The 17,774-nt window shown below is 35.5% G+C and overlaps 1 protein-coding gene across 1 annotated transcript in view; it reads left to right on the plus strand.

Annotated features, from left to right (window-relative positions):
• Nucleotides 1–17,569, plus strand: part of Sh3bgrl (SH3 domain binding glutamate-rich protein like) — a 63,519-nt gene extending 45,950 nt beyond the window's left edge. The window contains exons 3-4 of the mRNA XM_005410074.2: nt 9,920–10,000; nt 17,441–17,569. Coding sequence (XP_005410131.1) covers nt 9,920–10,000; nt 17,441–17,473 — 114 coding nt within the window. The 3' untranslated portion in view covers nt 17,474–17,569. The remainder of the gene's footprint in view (nt 1–9,919; nt 10,001–17,440) is intronic.
• The last annotated feature ends 205 nt before the right edge of the window (nt 17,570–17,774 follow it).

Here is a 17,774-nt window from a genome sequence, read left to right on the forward strand (position 1 = left end):
CTGGTTCCAAATGAATTTTAGGAATATTTTCTGTAGTTCTGTGAGGTATGCTAATGGTATTGATAGGGACTGCATCAAATGTGTGTAACAATTGTGGGAGTATGACCATTTTCACTATGTTCGTTCTTCCTATCCATGAGCAAGGGGTATCTTTCTAATTTATGATAGCCTCTTCATTCTCCTTTTTCAGAGTAGTGTAATTTTAAAAGTATAGATCTTTTACTTTCCTTGTTAGATCGATTCCTAAGTATTTCATTTTTTCCAATGTTACTGTGAACGATGTGGTTTTCCTAATTTCTGTCTCAGTGAGTTTGTTATTTGTGTACAGGAATGCTATTCATTTTTGAGTGTTGACATTTTATCCAGCTGCATAACTGAATTTGGTTATTAAATCTAGAAATCTTTTGGTTTGTAACTTATTTGTAGAGTATCATGTAATCTGCAAATAATTTAACTATCCTCATTCCTTTTATTTTTCTCTCTTGTCTAATTGATGTGGCTAATGTTTTCAGAACTATATTGAATAGGAGTGGAGATAGTGGATATCCTTGTCTTGTTCCTGATTTTAGAATGAAAGCTTTCAGTTTTTGACCATTTAGTGTGATGTTAGCTATTAGTTTGTCAGAGGTGGTTTTTATCAGGTTGAGATAAAGACCATATATTCTGATTTTCTGTAGGGTTTTTTTTTTTCATGAATGAGTGTTGAACTTTGTCAAAAGCTTTCTCTGCATCTACTGAGATGATCATGTGATTTTTGTCTTTGGCTCTGTTGATATGATGTATTACATTTATTGATTTGCATTCCTGGAATGAATTCCACTTGGTCATGGTATATAATTTTCTCGATGATTTGCTCCATTCTGTTTGCTAGTATCTTACTGAGGAATTTTGCATCTATGTTTTTTAGGGTGATTGTCCTGTAATTCTATTTTTTGTTGGAACTGTCTCTGCTTTTTAATCTGGGTAAAATTTGCCTCCAGGAATGAGTTAGGATGTATTGGTTCCCTTTCAATTTCATTAAAGAGTTGGAGGCGTAGTGGCATTAAATCTTCTCTAAATTTCTTATTATTGAATTCTGCAGGGAATCCATCAGGACATTGACTTTTCATTGCTGGTAAGTTTTAATTACATTTTCAATCTCATCAACTGATATATGGTTATTCAGAATTTTTATATCTTCTTGATTCAGCTTTGGTAATTCATACTTATGTAAGAGTCTGTCCATTTCTTTTATGTTTTCCATCCTATGAAAGTAAAGATTTTCAAAGTAGTTATGGATCATCTTCTGAATTTCCACATGAAATCACCATAGTGATTTCATCCTTTTCATTTCTCAGTGCATCAATTTGCATCTTTTCTTCCTTTTTTTGGTAAGGTTCACTAAGGATTTAGCAATTGTATTTATTATTTTAAAGAACAAACTCTTTGATTCATTCATTCTTTGCATTATTTTTTAGTCTCGAATGCATTAATTTTTGCTCTGGTCTTCATAATTTTCTCCCTCATATGGGCTTTGGACTTGTCTTGCTCTTCTTTTTCTACAAGCTTGAGGCACAACATTACACTGTTTATTTGTTGGTTCTGCTTTCCTGATGTGAAAATTCACTGCTATAAATTTCCCTCTTTGGACTGCTTTTATTGCATCTCATAAGTTGCAGTATGTTGTACCTACTTTCTCGTTTAGGTGTAGATATTGTTCAGTTTCTTCTTCAATTTCATCTGTGACCCATTGATTGTTTAAGAGGGTGTTATTTAATTTCCATGTGTTTATGGAATTTTTTTCTGGTTTTTCAGCCATCAATTTCCAATTTTATTGCACTATGGCTAGATAATATGCATGGGGGGCTGGGGATTTAGCTCAGTGGCACAGCTCTTGCCTGGCAAGTGTGAGGTCGTGAGTTCGATTCCCAGTATTGGAAAAAAAAAACCGATAATATGCATGGGATAATTTCAATTCTTTTGCATTTACTTAAGCATGTTCTGTTGGCTAGTATATGGTCTATTTCAGAGATCGTCCTATGTGCAGCTGAGAAGAATGTGTATTTTGATAATGTTGGGTGGTACATTCTGAAAACATCTACTAAGTCCATTTGTTCACAGGTTTGGTTCAATTCTGATATTTCTTTGCTGAGTTTTTGTCTAGTTAATCTATCCCTATGTGATAATGAGCTATTGAGGTCTCCCCTTGCAATTGTTGTATTGCTTATTTGATTTTTCATGCCTAATAATAATGGTTGTATATAGTTGGGTGTTACCATATTTGGTGCATACATATTTATGATCATTATCTCTTCTTCTCAAAGGTTTCCCTTAACATGTGTGTAGTGACCTTCTTTATCCTTTTTCATTATTCTTGGCTTGAAGTTCACATCGTCTGCAAACAGAATAGCCATCTCTGTTTTTTCAGTATTCCTATTGCATGGAAGATTGTTTTCTATCGTTTGATTTTCAGTCTATGAATTTATTTTTGAGTTAAATGTGTTTCTTTTATACACTATATTGTTGGATCTTGTTTCTTGATCCAGTCTCCCAGTCTCTTTCTTTAGATTGCTGAATTGAGAGCATTTACATTGATGATTATAATATATGCATTGGCTTATCTTTGTCATGATATTTTCCAGTTGTTGGTTCCCTGCTTTCCCCCTGTTGGATTGCTTGCCTGCCTTGCTTTTTCTTTCTGTTGTCCTTGGAATTGTGGTCATTTTAATCTCTTTCTAGAATATCTTTCAGTACTCTGTGTGGGTTTGGTTTGATGGTCATGAATTTTTTCAGTTGTGGTTTGTCATAGAATTATCTTGTTTCTCCATTAATTTTAAAAGATAGTTTTGCAGGATACATCAGTGTTGGTTAGAAATACCTATCTTTTCAGGTTTTGAAATACTTCACTTCAAACTCTTCTTGATCTGAGCATTGGTGTTGAGAAGTCTGCCACGATTCTGATGGGGTTGCATTTTGTTGCCGTGTTTCATGATTCTGTGTTTTCTCTTTTTTATTTTATTTTGTTTTCTATGTTGATGATTGCCAATTTCTTATGATAACTTTATCATTAGTATTGAGGCTTCCTGAGGCGATGTCTGGTCTTTAGGGATGTCCTCTAGACATAGGTAGTCTTGTATAGCTATCGGAAGAACATACCTTCCCAGTTTGTAAAGAATGTAAAGTTACTATTTGGTTCAGCAACCAATACTTTGGTACTGGGTTGTGGTGGTGATTCCAACCCCATACGATCACAGTGTTATAATCTAGAGGAGGACAACTGGTAATAACGTGTATGACATCCTGGCTAAAGTAGTACAGTTAGTAATAACAATAGTTTCAAGTACAGGTTAACTACTGACAAACTGTGGTAATCATTAACCTACTACCGCCTCCCACAAAAGCAAACTCAAAAGTGACATAACAGAATCAAACATATACCATGTACTTGTATGCAGTGATTTTCCTCTTAGTGGAGTGCTTTTACTCTTTTGTGGGCATAGGGGGCTTAAGATGGGTAGGGTATAGCATAAAGTGATGAATGAGATCAAATATAGTAGAGTCAAGGCTGGAGGTCAAAGGAAGATTACTTGAGTTTTAGGAAACTGGAGGACACAGGATGGAAAGAGTAAAGTAGAATGCATAGGAATAATCAGAAATGGAAGAGACAATGTTTATTGCTTGAAAGTTTAAATTTGAAAAGTAGTTGAGGAAAGACAGAAAGAAGATCAACAGAAGAAAATGAAACAGATAGATAAGAAACCTAAACAGTGAAAAAAAAGAAGGTAGAAAGAGTAGGAAAATAGAAAAGAAAGAAAAAATTAGACCCAAGAAAGAGAGGAGAAAAAAATCCAAAAACAAAAATAGTCACAAAATACATGATAAAAGAAGATAACTTCCAACTTCCAACCAGACAGATAAGGGACAGCCAATCAGACAAACAAGGAAGAATAAAAGTAGTAAAATACCTGTGGTGTTTACAGTTCTGTGATAGTGTCCATGTCAGATCCCAGAAATGTGCTGTGTACTCCAACCAAGGTTGCCATGGGAATTTTGCCAGGTATAGAGCTGATCTTGGCTTCTGGATGTGGGGTGGGGACTGGTCTTGTGTTGATGGAGCTCTCCAGAGCCCAACTGCTGACTCCTCATTGCTGCTTCAGACACTTCCACGTGGCTTGTCTTGCTGATTATCCTGTGTGCCTGGGTCCGGCTGTCCTGGGCTTCGTGGGTTCTGTTTGGTCTGCCTGCCAAAGACTTGTCTGTGCCCACATGCCCGGGACCAGCCTGTCCCGGTTGTCAAGGTTCTGGTCAGTCTGCCCGCCAAAGGTGTGCATGTGCCCATGCGCCTGGGGCTAGGCCTCAGTCATGTGATTTCTGTCCTTGCTTCTGTTTATGTGATATGTTACATTTATTGATTTGCTAATTTTCAACCATCCTTGCATTCATGAGATGAAGCCTATGTGGACATGATGGATGATCTTTCTGATGAATTGTTCCATTCTGTGCTCTAGTGTGTCATGAAGGATTTTTGCACTTCTGTTCATTAAAGAGATTGGCTGATCAGGTCTCTGGCTTCTGTTTCATATGCTGCTGTTGATTTTTTCTGAACATCAGCTCAGAGACTGATAGAAGAGAAAGGGGCATTGGATGCCTTGGCTGCAGCATTAGACCACATTTTTGGTACATCGAGCTTTGAACCACGTTCTTTGATCACCTCTGATAAGGAGTTTGTGACCATGACCCTGGAGAGCCCAGGAGAAATACAGAAGGTCAGTTGTGCTTGGAAAGAACTTAAAAACAAGCTGAGTAGTAATGCAGTATCTCAAACTAGAGGGCACAGACAAGCATTTGGAGGCACATCCCAAAATGTGCCTCCAAAGAGGAAACATGGGTGTTTGCTTTGATGTTCTCACAACTGAGTCAGAAAGGTTACAGAAAGAGTGGCATGATCAGACTGGATACTCTCAGTGCCAGCCAAATTACCTGAAATTGAAGAATATTATGATGGAAACACCTCTTCTAATTCCAGACAGAGGACTGGCTGGTCAAGTGGCAGGTCTGGCTGGTCAGGCCACTCAGGTGGCCGATCTCGTGGTCACCCAGGTAGACAGAGTAGACAGGGGAGTTGCTCTGGAAGTCCCCAAGATGGTAGAAAATGAAGTGGGAACGGAAATCGACCAAAAAGCAGAAGCCACAAATGGGGTTTTGACTGAGAATTTGATAGTCAATCTACCAGTGTGAGCTTGCCTATTTCTACCTAGTCATGTACATTATCCACTAAAGCTTTGGACCATCATAGTTGAGGTAGGTATCTGCTGTTTGCAAAGAAGTTGGTCGTATTTTTTTTTAAAGTTTTTCACAAGAATGGTTGCAAACAAGTCTATTTATCCAGTTTGAATAAAAAAAAAAAAGCCTCCTTTTATTGTCTGTTTTCAAAAAAAAAGAGATTGTCTGTTTTCTTTCTTAGCTGAGTCCTAGTTTAGTGTTAGAATCAAAGTAATTTTAGTTTCCAGAAATGAGGTTTGAAGTACTCCTTCCCTTTTAATTTTATTAAAGAGTTTGAAACTGACTGGCATTATATCTTTACTAAAGTTCTTATAGATTTCTGTAGTGAGTCTCTGAGGCCCTAGACTTTTCTTAATTGGTAGGTTCTTTCATTACTGTCCCAGTTTCATTGCCTATTACTGATTATTCAGAGTTTTTATCTTCACAGTTATGTTCTAGTAATTCATATCTGTCAAGGAAGCTAGGTTTTTGGATTGTCTAATTTATTGGAGTGCAGGTTTGTACACAGTTACTAATAATCTGGAATTTGGCCATGTCTATTGTGATTTTCCCTTTTTTTTTCTAATTGCATTGATGAGGATCTTTTCTTTCCTATTTTTGGTGAGATTGTCTAAGCATTTATTTTCTTCATTCTTTGAAAAAAGTAGCTTATCAATTCATTAATACTTTGTTTATAAATCTAAATATCATTGACTTTTGCTCAGATCTTTATAATTTCCTTTCTTGTAGTTGGTTTGGATTTGGATTCTTCCTGTTTTTGTACAGAATGTTTATGCACCATTAGGTTATTAGTTTGGACTCACTCTGCTTTTCTGATATGAGTGTCTGCATCAGAACTTTCTTATTACAGCTTTTCTTGTGTCCCATAGATTCTGGTATGCTGCATTTGTATTATCATTTGATTCTAAGAGCAGTCTAATTAATTCCCTGAAATTTGTGACCCACCAATTGTTCAAGAGTGTATAATTTAATCTCTAGGGATTTGCATAATTTCTGTGGTTTCCTTTGCCATGGATTTCTAGTTTCATTGTGTTGTGATCTAATAATATCCATGGGAGATTTTCAGTTCTTTTGTACTTGTTTAAGAATGCTTTATGGGCTATCGTGTGGTCTGTTTTGGTGAAAGTTCCACGTGCTGCTGAGAAAAATATGTTATTGGGTAGAACACTACAGAAATCTATTAAGCCCTTTTGTTTGATGTTATGATTCAACTCTGATATATTTTTGAATTTATGTCTAGTTGATCTATTTTTATCATACTGGCATATGGGTATCCCCCACCATAATTGTGATGTTTATCTTATCTTTTATGAGTAGTGGAGTTTATTTCATGAAGTTGAGTTTATCTGTGTTTGGTGCATATATGTGTGTAATATTTACCTGTTTCTGTTGAATTGTTCCCTTAGACAAGAGATACTGACTAGAGTACCTTTTCTGATAATTTTTGGCTTGAAGTGTACTTTGAAACTAGTGTAACTATTCCTCCTTGTTTTGGGGTTCCCATTACATGGGATATTGTTTCCCACCTTTTGCTTTTCAGTCTGTGAATTCCTTTTTGGATTAAATGTTATTTCTTGTATAAACATACCATTGGGTGTTGTTTTTTGACACATTTTGCGAATATTCTCTTTTGATTGGGTAGTTATGATCATTCATATTGAGAATTATTCCTGGAAGGTGTTGATTTAATCATGTCATTGCATTATTTCTGTTGTGGATTCATTTTCTTCTCACCATACGTGATGTAGTCATTCCTTAGATAGTCAACATTGTTGCCTTGATTGTTTCTAGGATACCCCTGACTATTTTTTGGATTAGTGGTCATGAATTTCTGAAGGTGCTCTTTGACATGGAAAGACCTGTTTTGTCCATCAATTTTGAAAAATTGTGTTGCCAGATATGTTAGTCTGAGTTGGAAGGTTCTTGTCTTTTAGGGCTTGAAACCCTTCACTCCAAGCCCACCTGGCCTTTAAGGTTTCCATTGGGAAGTCTGTCATGATTACAATGGGTTTACCTTCATATGTGATTTGTTGCTTTTCTCTAACAGCTTTTAAAATTCTGTCCTTGTGTTGAACTTGGAATTTTCACTCAGATACGTCACCTTCATTAATTTGGGAGCACTAGGGTAAAGTGGGATTGACCCAGCATCCAGTACACTGGAAATGAAGCAGTAGTGTTGATGACAGAAAGAAAAAGCAAATATTGGCATAAAGTAGTAGCCAATTAATAGCAAGAACGATGCCATCCTTACACTATCAACAATAGTAAGGTCAAAGACAAACTGGATACTGCCGTACCATAAGAACCAATGAAATGTATCACTGTACTACCTTTAGAATAGAAAAGAGATCTGTAATTATAATATAAAAACAAAGACAAACCAGATATAGTAAAGCCTCCATTTATGAATGAGTTCTACTCCGAGAGAATGTTTCTAAGTCAGATTCATCTGTAAACCTGACAGAGTCTTACATACCTTTGACACAAATATACGATTTGCTTTGTGCTTTCTGGCAGTTCCCTCTACATCATTACTGCTTTTCCACTTACTTCCAGACATTCTGGGCTCTGATTGAGCACTGTGCTACTGTGACTATCACACTGTACAGTCAGCTCTTAGCAGCACAACTGTGACAGTGTCAAGCAGACCCGTGTACTACTTCTGCAGTTTGTTTGCATCTACGAATGATTGTAATGTGAGGTCCGTTCATATTTTTGAAAGTTCACATCTCAAATATTCCTAAGTTGGGGACTCACTATATTGACATACAGTGAATATCTATTAAATGCAGAACTATATTACCATTAACAGTAGAAAAAATTCAATAATAATGGCATGCCAAGTCACGGTTTTCTGTGCCTTGCTTTATGTCCTGTGGGGTTGTGAAGTATCCACTCTGGTTCCAGAGGACCATCTTTCTGTATAGGCCATGTTGTGGCGCCAAGGTACCTTCCTGCTCACGTTGGCAGATAGGAAAGACAAACAAACCACTGAGGTCTGCGTTGGATGTGAGCAGAGGAATGAAGAAGGGGCATCAGCCAGTCTACTAGAGTTACTGTCAGCACTTTTAGACCCGGGCGCCTCCAAAACCCACACATGACTGGCCTGGCTTCTCATCTCAGAGGGCAGGAACCCCGTATCCTTTCCAGCTTGAGCTTCAACTTCCCTGAAGTCTGTATCTAGGCTGCAGCCTCTCCATGATTGTCCTTTGTGCCCATCTCCCACCCACTCACTATGGTTAATGATCCCAGAAACTTTGAAGTATAGTTGTTCTGTAGCTGCTCTAGAGCTGAGCCTTAATTATTCCCTTCTCCAAATTGCTCTTGATTAAACACTCAAATATGGTGAGCCCTGCACTGAATTTGTTCACCAACTCTAACAAGCCATGTAGAAGTCACTTTCAGAGTAAAAGCCCAAGTTATTTTTGAAGGCATAATAACTGTAGGCTTTTATTGGGAATAGCAGTGCTGGCTCATGATTATTTCCCATGCTCACAACCTGTTTAAGTGTCTTGTCAGTTATCTCAGTCACTTTTAATTGAGCTGTTTATTTTTCACCTATTATGTTTCATGAGATTTATTCATTCTGAGTGCAAGTTCTTTGCCATATATGTGTTTTGCAAATACTTTGTTCCAACATGTAACTCATTTTTAAAATTCCCTTAACAGTGTCCTCCACAAAGCAAATTTTCTTTTAATTCTGTGCTGCAAGACACTAATTGTGAAGGAAGTAACCATTCTGACATTTTCTGGGGGTGAAATTCAAACCTCTAGAGGTCATCATCAGCTTGTGAGGTTCTAAACTTTTTATTTCAAGATCCTCAGAGTGCCAAGAAGAGAAAAAGTGCTCAAAAAGAACCCTATAATTGGTAATCTGTTGGGGAGACATTTTCCAGAGAAGCCCCGGTTCACAAAATTTTTCACCTTTAACAAATCAGCCAAAATGTCAGTGTTCTGTGTCTGTTTTAAAATCAAACAAATTAAGTCCAGATGCATACAGTGGTAGTGTAGCCTATTTTGTTCACGATTGCTTGTATGTGACAAATTTAGGTAAGTGTACTTGTTAGATTTTAGATGGTTTGGTGCTTTAGAGGAAGATAGGGGGAAGCCTAACTAAACTCAGCTGTGTAAGGCTTCTCTTGGATTCCCAAGGTTGAAACCCCTCAGGGTTGCTCTTCTCATCACATTTCATGAATAGATATCTCATTCTATTATTCAAAACATGGCACAGACTCGCCATTCTTCTGGCCTTAGTCACATATAGTTAATATCAGCCCTACTGTAGACTAGGAGGAAATCTGTATCTCAATAAATAATGAAAGGGAAATATGGGGAACTGGAATAACAACTCACCACCAGAAATCACCAGTCTCTTACCGGGTAATGGTTGGCAGCTTTGAGTAGGGGGGAAGCTCCAAGCAGATGTAAATGCTATGTAATATGAAGTAAACTTTTTTCCATTTCACAGCAGAACAGCATGCCTGCTAACCCACATCAGATGCTATTCAGGGGCCTCGTCTTTTGACTACTCCTTCCACAATTCTAGGATTATTGAAGGTAGCCTGTCTGCCCTCAGTGAGACAACTCATTCTGTCAGCCATCATCTTGTTCTTCGTTGGTTGCACATTCCTAACTCTTTTGCCTTCTTTTCATCAAGGACTATGATGCCTTCTTTGAAGCCCGAGAAAATAATGCAGTGTATGCCTTTTTAGGCTTGAAGGCACCACCTGGTTCAAAGGTACGATTCTTTTTCCTTTCTTTATAGATAATTTTACTGCTGCTGGTTATTTTATTTTAAAGAGAATAATAAATAAAACAATAGCAAAATACCAACAACATAGACAAAAATAAAACAAAGCAAAAGCAATAAAATGATACAGGGTTTCAGAACAAAATGATAGGAATTAACAGTGGTTGTTATATTACATATTGTTATCTTCAACGAAGTTGCTCAGATTACCAGATGTAAGAATGCAAGATTGATCAAACCATTAGAGAGAATAAATAATAAAAACCAAAGAAACATTGGAAATGATACAGAGTTTCACTAGGCAGGATGGTAGGAATTCACTAATGGTTGTTATATTGCATACTGTTGTCTTCAAAGTATTTGTTCAGATTATGAGATATAAGCATGCAAAATTGGTCCAAAAATAAGCATTAACGGTTGCTTTCAATAAACAAATAGACATGAGCAGTGCAGTTACCCAGCTATCCTTCTGTGTACATATATATATATTTTTTCCCTTCCTTCTTTCTTTCTTTTTCTCCTTTCCCTCATCCCAGTTGTTCCTTCCTTTGAGCAATTCCTTTCACTTTCATAATATCTATTGTACATTTTGGGTTTTATGTACTCTGTCAGGTTCTTACACTTGGGAGCAAATACGATGTTCACACATGTGGGTCCGGTTTATTTCACTTATGAGTATGGTTTCTAGTTGTATCTATTTACCTATAAAAGCCTCAAGTTTATCGTTTTTATAGCTGAGTAATACTCCATTGTATAAAAATACCACATCTTTTTAATCCATTCCTCAGTTGATGGGCGTTTGGTTTGTTTCCAAGATTTAGCTATGACAAATTGTGCTGCTATAAACATGGGTGCACATATATCGCTGTGGCATGATGTTTTTCATTCTTCTGAGAAAATACCCAGAAGGGGAATAGCTGAGTTAAGTGGGACTTCTTATCCTAGTTTTGTAAGGAATCTCCACACTGATTTCCACAGTGGTTTCACCAATCTACACTCCCACCAACTGATGCTGGGTTTTTTAATCAGTAAAATTTCTACCTTTGTTAAGTATTCAGATTAAGTCAAAGGCAGTGCATCATAGCTGAAAGTCCTGTTCTGCATACACTTAATCGCTGTGAGGGCAGACAGCTGTTATGCACAGTTCTACATGGACAACAAGCATCTTAGATCATGGTAATCTCCTTAGCAACATTTACTATCTTTGTGTGAGAGCAAATGATAGATTCATCCATTAAAGTTAACCAAGAGCATTTTGAGTTACAAACTGGTCACTAAATTGCTAGCTAAATCTGGGGAATATTTGCGATCAACACAAATTCAATTTTCAAGTGGTGGTGTTCCCCGAGGAGACCAGAAAACAAAAGAAAACAAAAATGAAATTTCCTAATGAAATGTCTTAAAACTATATTTAAGTATGCCTTTACATTTTACAATATATATTCTTGGGCCGGGACTGGTGGCACACAACTGAAATTCCAGCACTCAGGAGCTGAGACAGGAGGATTACAATGAGTTCAAGACTAGTGTGGGCTACATAGTGTGTTCAAGGCCAGGTTGGACTACATAGCAAGGCACTGCCTCAAAAATCTAAAGCAAAACAAAAAACAGATTTTCTCCACACAAGAGAACTTAATCAAGATGTATGTTCCCTGCTATAAACTCTTAGCATCTGCTTTCATGTTAAATAGATTATTCAAACTTTACCTCCTCTTTTAAGACCCTGTGATTTTACTAGATGCCATGTGCTAACATTGTGTTTGTGTCATTGTGAAGTTGTTTCCTTGACAAACTTTCTTTTCCCAAGGATAAAGTGGTGTATTTTAGGTTTTGCATAATTTGAGTTACAAGAACATTTAAGTAAAGCACCTTTATTTAAATAAGATAATAAGACAGAAATTAAGTTATTGTGTTTAGTGGAGATTAGAGAAAGTGTGAAAGAAATAATCTGTGTAATCTGTTTTCTGTGGCTGATGACTCCCTTCTTTTCAGTTAAAATTGGGATTCTTCATTCAGCAGCAATTTATTGAGTGTCAAGCTTTAACGTTAGTGGTGGGGTAAATACACAGTTTGAAGCATATTCCTTACATTGTAAGTGTTTATAACCTCATGAATATGTGCACACAACTAATTATTTAACAAATACAGCTATAAATAATGCTAATTTAAGACATATTATAGTAAATTTTATAACATAGTGTAAATAAAGATCTGTAGGAGCTCAGGAGAACTAATCATAAATTCCTACTATGGAGACAGTGAAAACTTTCACAGATGAGTGGCATTTGAGCTGTTGGAGATTCCTAAATAATGAAGTGAGGCTAAGGCATGTTTCACAGAGACAGCAAGAGAAACCACTGCATGGCATGTAGCTCTGCATGATGGGAGAAGAGTGTAACACAATGTGACTTCAAAACAGGAAACATTAATAGAGGAGGTGAAGCAATAGAAGAGGCTGGAAAAGATTATGATTGCTGTGCTAGATATTTTTAACTTTATCCTACAGACATGCAAAAGCCATGATGGGAAATAGGGAAAAATAATGATATGATTATCTCAGTATTTTAAGATGTGATTTAATCTAAAAGAGTAGTGGACATCATGAAGGATTGGATAAAGGGGAGCTGATGGGTCCAGCTAAGCAGGCAGGTCTGGATATGAAAATGGACTTGAAGGATGGGTTGATAATAAGGAGATTTTGAATGTTAATGTTTAATATGGTGTTTCCAAGACTAAAAGTAACAAATTTGATGTCAGATATTATTATTGTTTAGCTCAATTTTCAGTTTTCCCCCTTTAATGGGACAGTGAACTGACAAAAACAACTAGCTGAATAAAGTACATCAAATAAGAAATGCAGCTATGTAATCCACATGGGAAAAGTACATTGATGCTAAGAGAAATGTGGTAAAATGAAATACCGTTTTCTCTATAAATTAACAAAAATGAAACAAAATAACGCTTCATGTTGAGAAGAATATGTTGAAACATGCACGAACACAGTACTGGGGGTAGTTTAAATTAGTGCTCCATTTTGAAAGAAGGGGAATTACATACCAAGAACTTCAAAAATATTTATACTTCTGTACTCACTAATTTCATGTTGGGTATTATATTTTATTTTATTTTTTTTATTTTTATTTTTTTTTTCTTTTTGTTTTTCTCTGGTACCGGGAACTGAACTCACGACCTTGTGCTTTCCAGGCAGGCGCTTTTGCCGCTGAGCTAAATCCCCAGCCTGGGTATTATATTTTAATTAATGTATCCTATACATGAAAAAAGTATAATAGATAAAAACATGAATAAAATGTAATTTATAATCTTAAATTATAAATAAGTTAAAGTTAAGTCTTTAACAGGAATGTCAACTAAATGAAATTATCAACTAAATGAACCCAGCAGACAAAAATATAAATGGAAGTATTATGTATATTGTGCACTTTGAAAAAAATTAAATGACCAACAATATGTTCAAAAAAAGTAGTTTATCCGCTCAATGAGTTGATAATAGCATAGGATGATACAGTATCCCAAAGCCCCCCTTTTAAAGGTCTTATTTCATAGTTTCAGTCATCCATACTCAGCTATGCTCTGAAAATGTTACTGTAAAATTTCAGAAATAAATAATGTTTTAAATTGCCATTTTGAGTAGTGTGATAAATTATCTCACCATCTTCCACCATCCTATCCAGGACATGAATCATTCTTTTGTCCAGCTTATCTATTCTGGATGTACTAATTTAATCATGGCAGTAGAAAGAGAGGGATTACATTCACAGAATTTTGTTACTATGCTGTTATAATTGTTTGATCACTAGTTATTGCTGTTAATCTTTATATAGGGTGTTGTACTATCTGTAGTTCCAGGCATTCACTAGGAAATTACCCTGTGGATAAGAGGATCTAGTGTAGTTTGTGAACGAAGATATTAAAATGAATTACAGAATTATTCCTACAGTACAATTTTCTAATTATATTTAAAATTCAAGTGCAAAAAAAGGAGTCAGAAAGGAACCATAGCCAATAAACATGTTCTCCAATTCATTTTCCTATTAATTACAATGCATAGCCATTACATTTAAAATTAGTAAAATCCAACTCACTGGAGAGCTTGATGTTTAAAAGTAGTCTATTAGTAAATATTAGTAGTCTAGTAGTAAATATTTCCATAAAGCAAAGAATTTGACTTTCTGTAGAAGTCAAATAAATTTTATATACTGTTGTATACTTAGTGCATTAAAAAGGTATATAAAATTATTAACTACTCTGTTTTGGCAATGAAAAAACATTTATCACTGGCATTCCTTGCTGTAGAGGTAATAGTTTTCAGACATGAAATAAAATAATTGATATTTTTACTAAACAACAAACCTAGTGATGTTCATGCTAAGAGGAAAATGACTTCCCTTAGAGCACATGTTCAATACTATGTTGAGAGAATAGGGGTTGTTGGTGAGAGAATTGTTCTCATTAGCTCCCCTAGAAGCCTGCTTCTTCTGTGAGATTTAATGCAATTTTATTTCCACCGAATTCATTTTATTCATACTGAATCTCAAGGCTTTGTTTCTTTACTAGATAAAAACAGAGAAGGGGATGGGTGAGAAGGAAGAAGGTTAAGACAGACATGTAGTGGCCAGTGCACTGAGGTACATACCTTATGTACATCTCATTTTATCCTTACATCATCTGTATGAGCTGAGTATCATTAATGCCTTTGTACAGAGGAGGAAACTGATATTCAGATAATGTAAGTAATTTGTCCAAGGATATGTAATAGTTTAGTAGCTGAGCAAGAATTTGAAACCAGAATTACCTGACTCAAAACTAATGGATTTATAGAATGATTTTTACAGTAGGAGTAGAGCAGAGTGTACCTCATACTGTTGTTTCAAGAATCCTCTCGTTGATCAGATGTCCCATGATTCTATAAATAGTGACTGTTTATTTGCAAGTCATAACAAACATTAAGATTTATTTAAACATTTGATTAATAAACCAGCTAGAAAAGTAAATAATTTATTTAAATATGTTGAATTCTAAAGAAAAAATTACAAGGAATTGTTTTGTATGTTTGTAATAGTAATTTGTTAGGAAGGATAACTGAAAGCTATGTACTTGGTAATAAATTCTAGTAAAAATCTAGTGGATGTGACTTAGGGATCTAGGCTGCTTTCAAAATACTGATTACTCAGGTATTGTATGCTCAGGAAGAAAGAGTTCGTGTTAATGCTTATTCACGTTACTGTACAGCTGCTTCCAAAATTATATAGGTTAAGCATTTTGTGAGTCTTAGCATAAAATGTGTTTTATTGTGTACGGGAATTGTCATAGGTCTAGGTCTGTTGCATAAAATGAAACAAATTATGCAGTGTAGGTACAAGATGAATTTATTTTCATAGCCACATTTATGTCAGAAACTTCAAAAAAGTTTAGAAGTTCTCCCTTTCTCTCTTCTTAACCCTCTTCCTTCTCTCCATTCTTTGCTTTTTTAAAAATTATTTTAAAGAGTACGAGAAGGATAAAATAGTAATGGGGGGCTTACCGAATTACAGACAAAGTGGTAGGAAGTTATCAATGGTTGTTGTTTGACATATTGTTATCTACAAGATCGTTTCTCAGGAAAACAAATAGACAAATAATAGTGAGTTACAGACAAAAGTGGTAGGTTGTTATCAATGGTTGCTGTACTATACTTTGGTATCTTCAAAGTCGTTTCTAAAGAAAATAAATAGAGCTATACATGAGTGACCAACTGAATATTAATTGACTATTCTCAGTGGTTGTTGTAGGGAACACATAGTAATAAACCTACATCCATTTACGAAATAGCATAGGAACAATACAAACATTACACAATTATGGACAGATTAGTAGGAAAATATCAATGACTGTTGTAAGACATGGTGGTATCTTCAAAGTGGTTTCTCAGGAAGATAGAGATAAGCAAGAAAGCTCTAACAAGTAGTTACAGGGTTCTCCCTTCCTTTGTTTTCCTTCTTTCCTATAGGTGTTTTAGAAAGTTATCAGTAGCATGTTTCATCTGTTCTGTTAAGGATATATGAACAATGAAGTATAGTGTCTTTTCTTGTTTCCTTGCCCATTTTTTCTTTCATTTTTTTGTGAAGATACAGTCTTTTTTTTTTTTTTTTTGCCCTTCCTCTTTCTTTTGGACCTACTATTTTAGTCTCACTTTAGAATACCCAGCTGCTTTTCATTCTTCCTAAGATTGTCACAACTCAATTACTGACTGGTATTTAGAGTGTTAATATCTGGAACACTTGATTTCTACAATTTAAGTCTTGTATTTCTTTTGCCAGAATCACTTTTACCACACATTTTTAATTCAACAAACTATCCTTGAAGATTATTTTGTGTAAAGTGTTATGTTGGGAGCCAAAGCACATAAGTAGTTCAAGATCCTTTGCTAGGTTACTCACTGTCCAAAGGAAAAAGACAACCTGATTTCTTTTCCTGCCTACTATCATGAAGCATAAAAGCCACAATATTTTAATGAATAGCACATTCTCTAAATAACTTAACCTTTGTTAAATAAAATTAAAGCAACTATAAATATTAGGTAATATTTATGAACTTTCAAATTTTTTTTATCTTTTTGAGACAGGGTCTCACTATGCAGTTCAGGCTGGTCTTGAACTCATGTTGTAGCACAGACTGGCCTCAAACACCCAGCTATCCTCCTGCCTTAGCCTCCCAAGTGCGGAGATTAGAGGCATGCACCACCACACCCAGCTATGAATGCTCAACTTTTGTAAAACATCACCTGAGAAAGAAACTAGCTGATTATTTTAAAATACCAAGTTTACACTCTAAGTCATTTGGATTTATGGAATAATTTCAAACCATTAGTAATGATTAGACAGTCTTTGATTATGTGTCTTGTGTTGACTTTCTTGGCACTGAGATACAATACCTGATACCCACAATTTAAAAGAAGATAGGTTTAACTTGGCTTATAGTTTCAGGGATCAGTCCATGGTTAGCTGTCTCCAAGGCAGAAATATTGTGGCAGAAAGGTGTGGCAGAGAAGAGAAGCTCATGGGAGTTTATGGGAGCAGAGAAGCAGAGCAAAGGGACAGTGCCACAGAGAAACTGGATTAGAACCATATTAGTACCCAAGATCATGCCTTCATGACAGACCCACAAACACAAAGGGGTTTGTTTTACTAATCTACTAGGCATTTCTTAATCCAGTAAAGTTGACATCAGGAGTAACCGTCATATGTTTCCTGACCGTAGTTTCTATTATAAGTTTTCTATTAAAACTTTAAGCAGTCTTTTCTGGATTTAAGTACTATGCTTTTGAATATTTTTAGTAATTTATTCTTTTGTACTCCAAGCAAAATACACCTAGATATCTGCTTTGTGGATATTTATATTTAACTTGGTTTTTTGTTTGTTTGTTTTCAGGAAGCAGAAGCCCAGGCAAAGCAGCAAGCATGAACCTTAAGCATTGTGCCTTAAGCATTCTGCCTTAAGCATCTTGAAAAATGAGTCCCTATTGCTTTTATAAAATAAGTTTTTCAAATAGCAACATTATCTTGGTTCCAAAAGAAATTGCTTAAAGTTAAAATAATTAGGTGGTGTTTTCAGGTACAATAAAATGAATGCATAATTAAAATATGAAAATTATGTTGAGGATAACAGGAGATTATTATAAAATTTTAAATAAATATGGGATAGTATTATGTGCCAATAATACTATTTTTTATACTTTACTGATTTTTACAAAGAGAACACCCTT

The sequence above is a fragment of the Chinchilla lanigera genome, unplaced genomic scaffold (genome assembly GCF_000276665.1).
Source record: "Chinchilla lanigera isolate Chin_1 unplaced genomic scaffold, ChiLan1.0 scaffold00128, whole genome shotgun sequence".
NCBI lineage: Eukaryota > Metazoa > Chordata > Mammalia > Rodentia > Chinchillidae > Chinchilla > Chinchilla lanigera.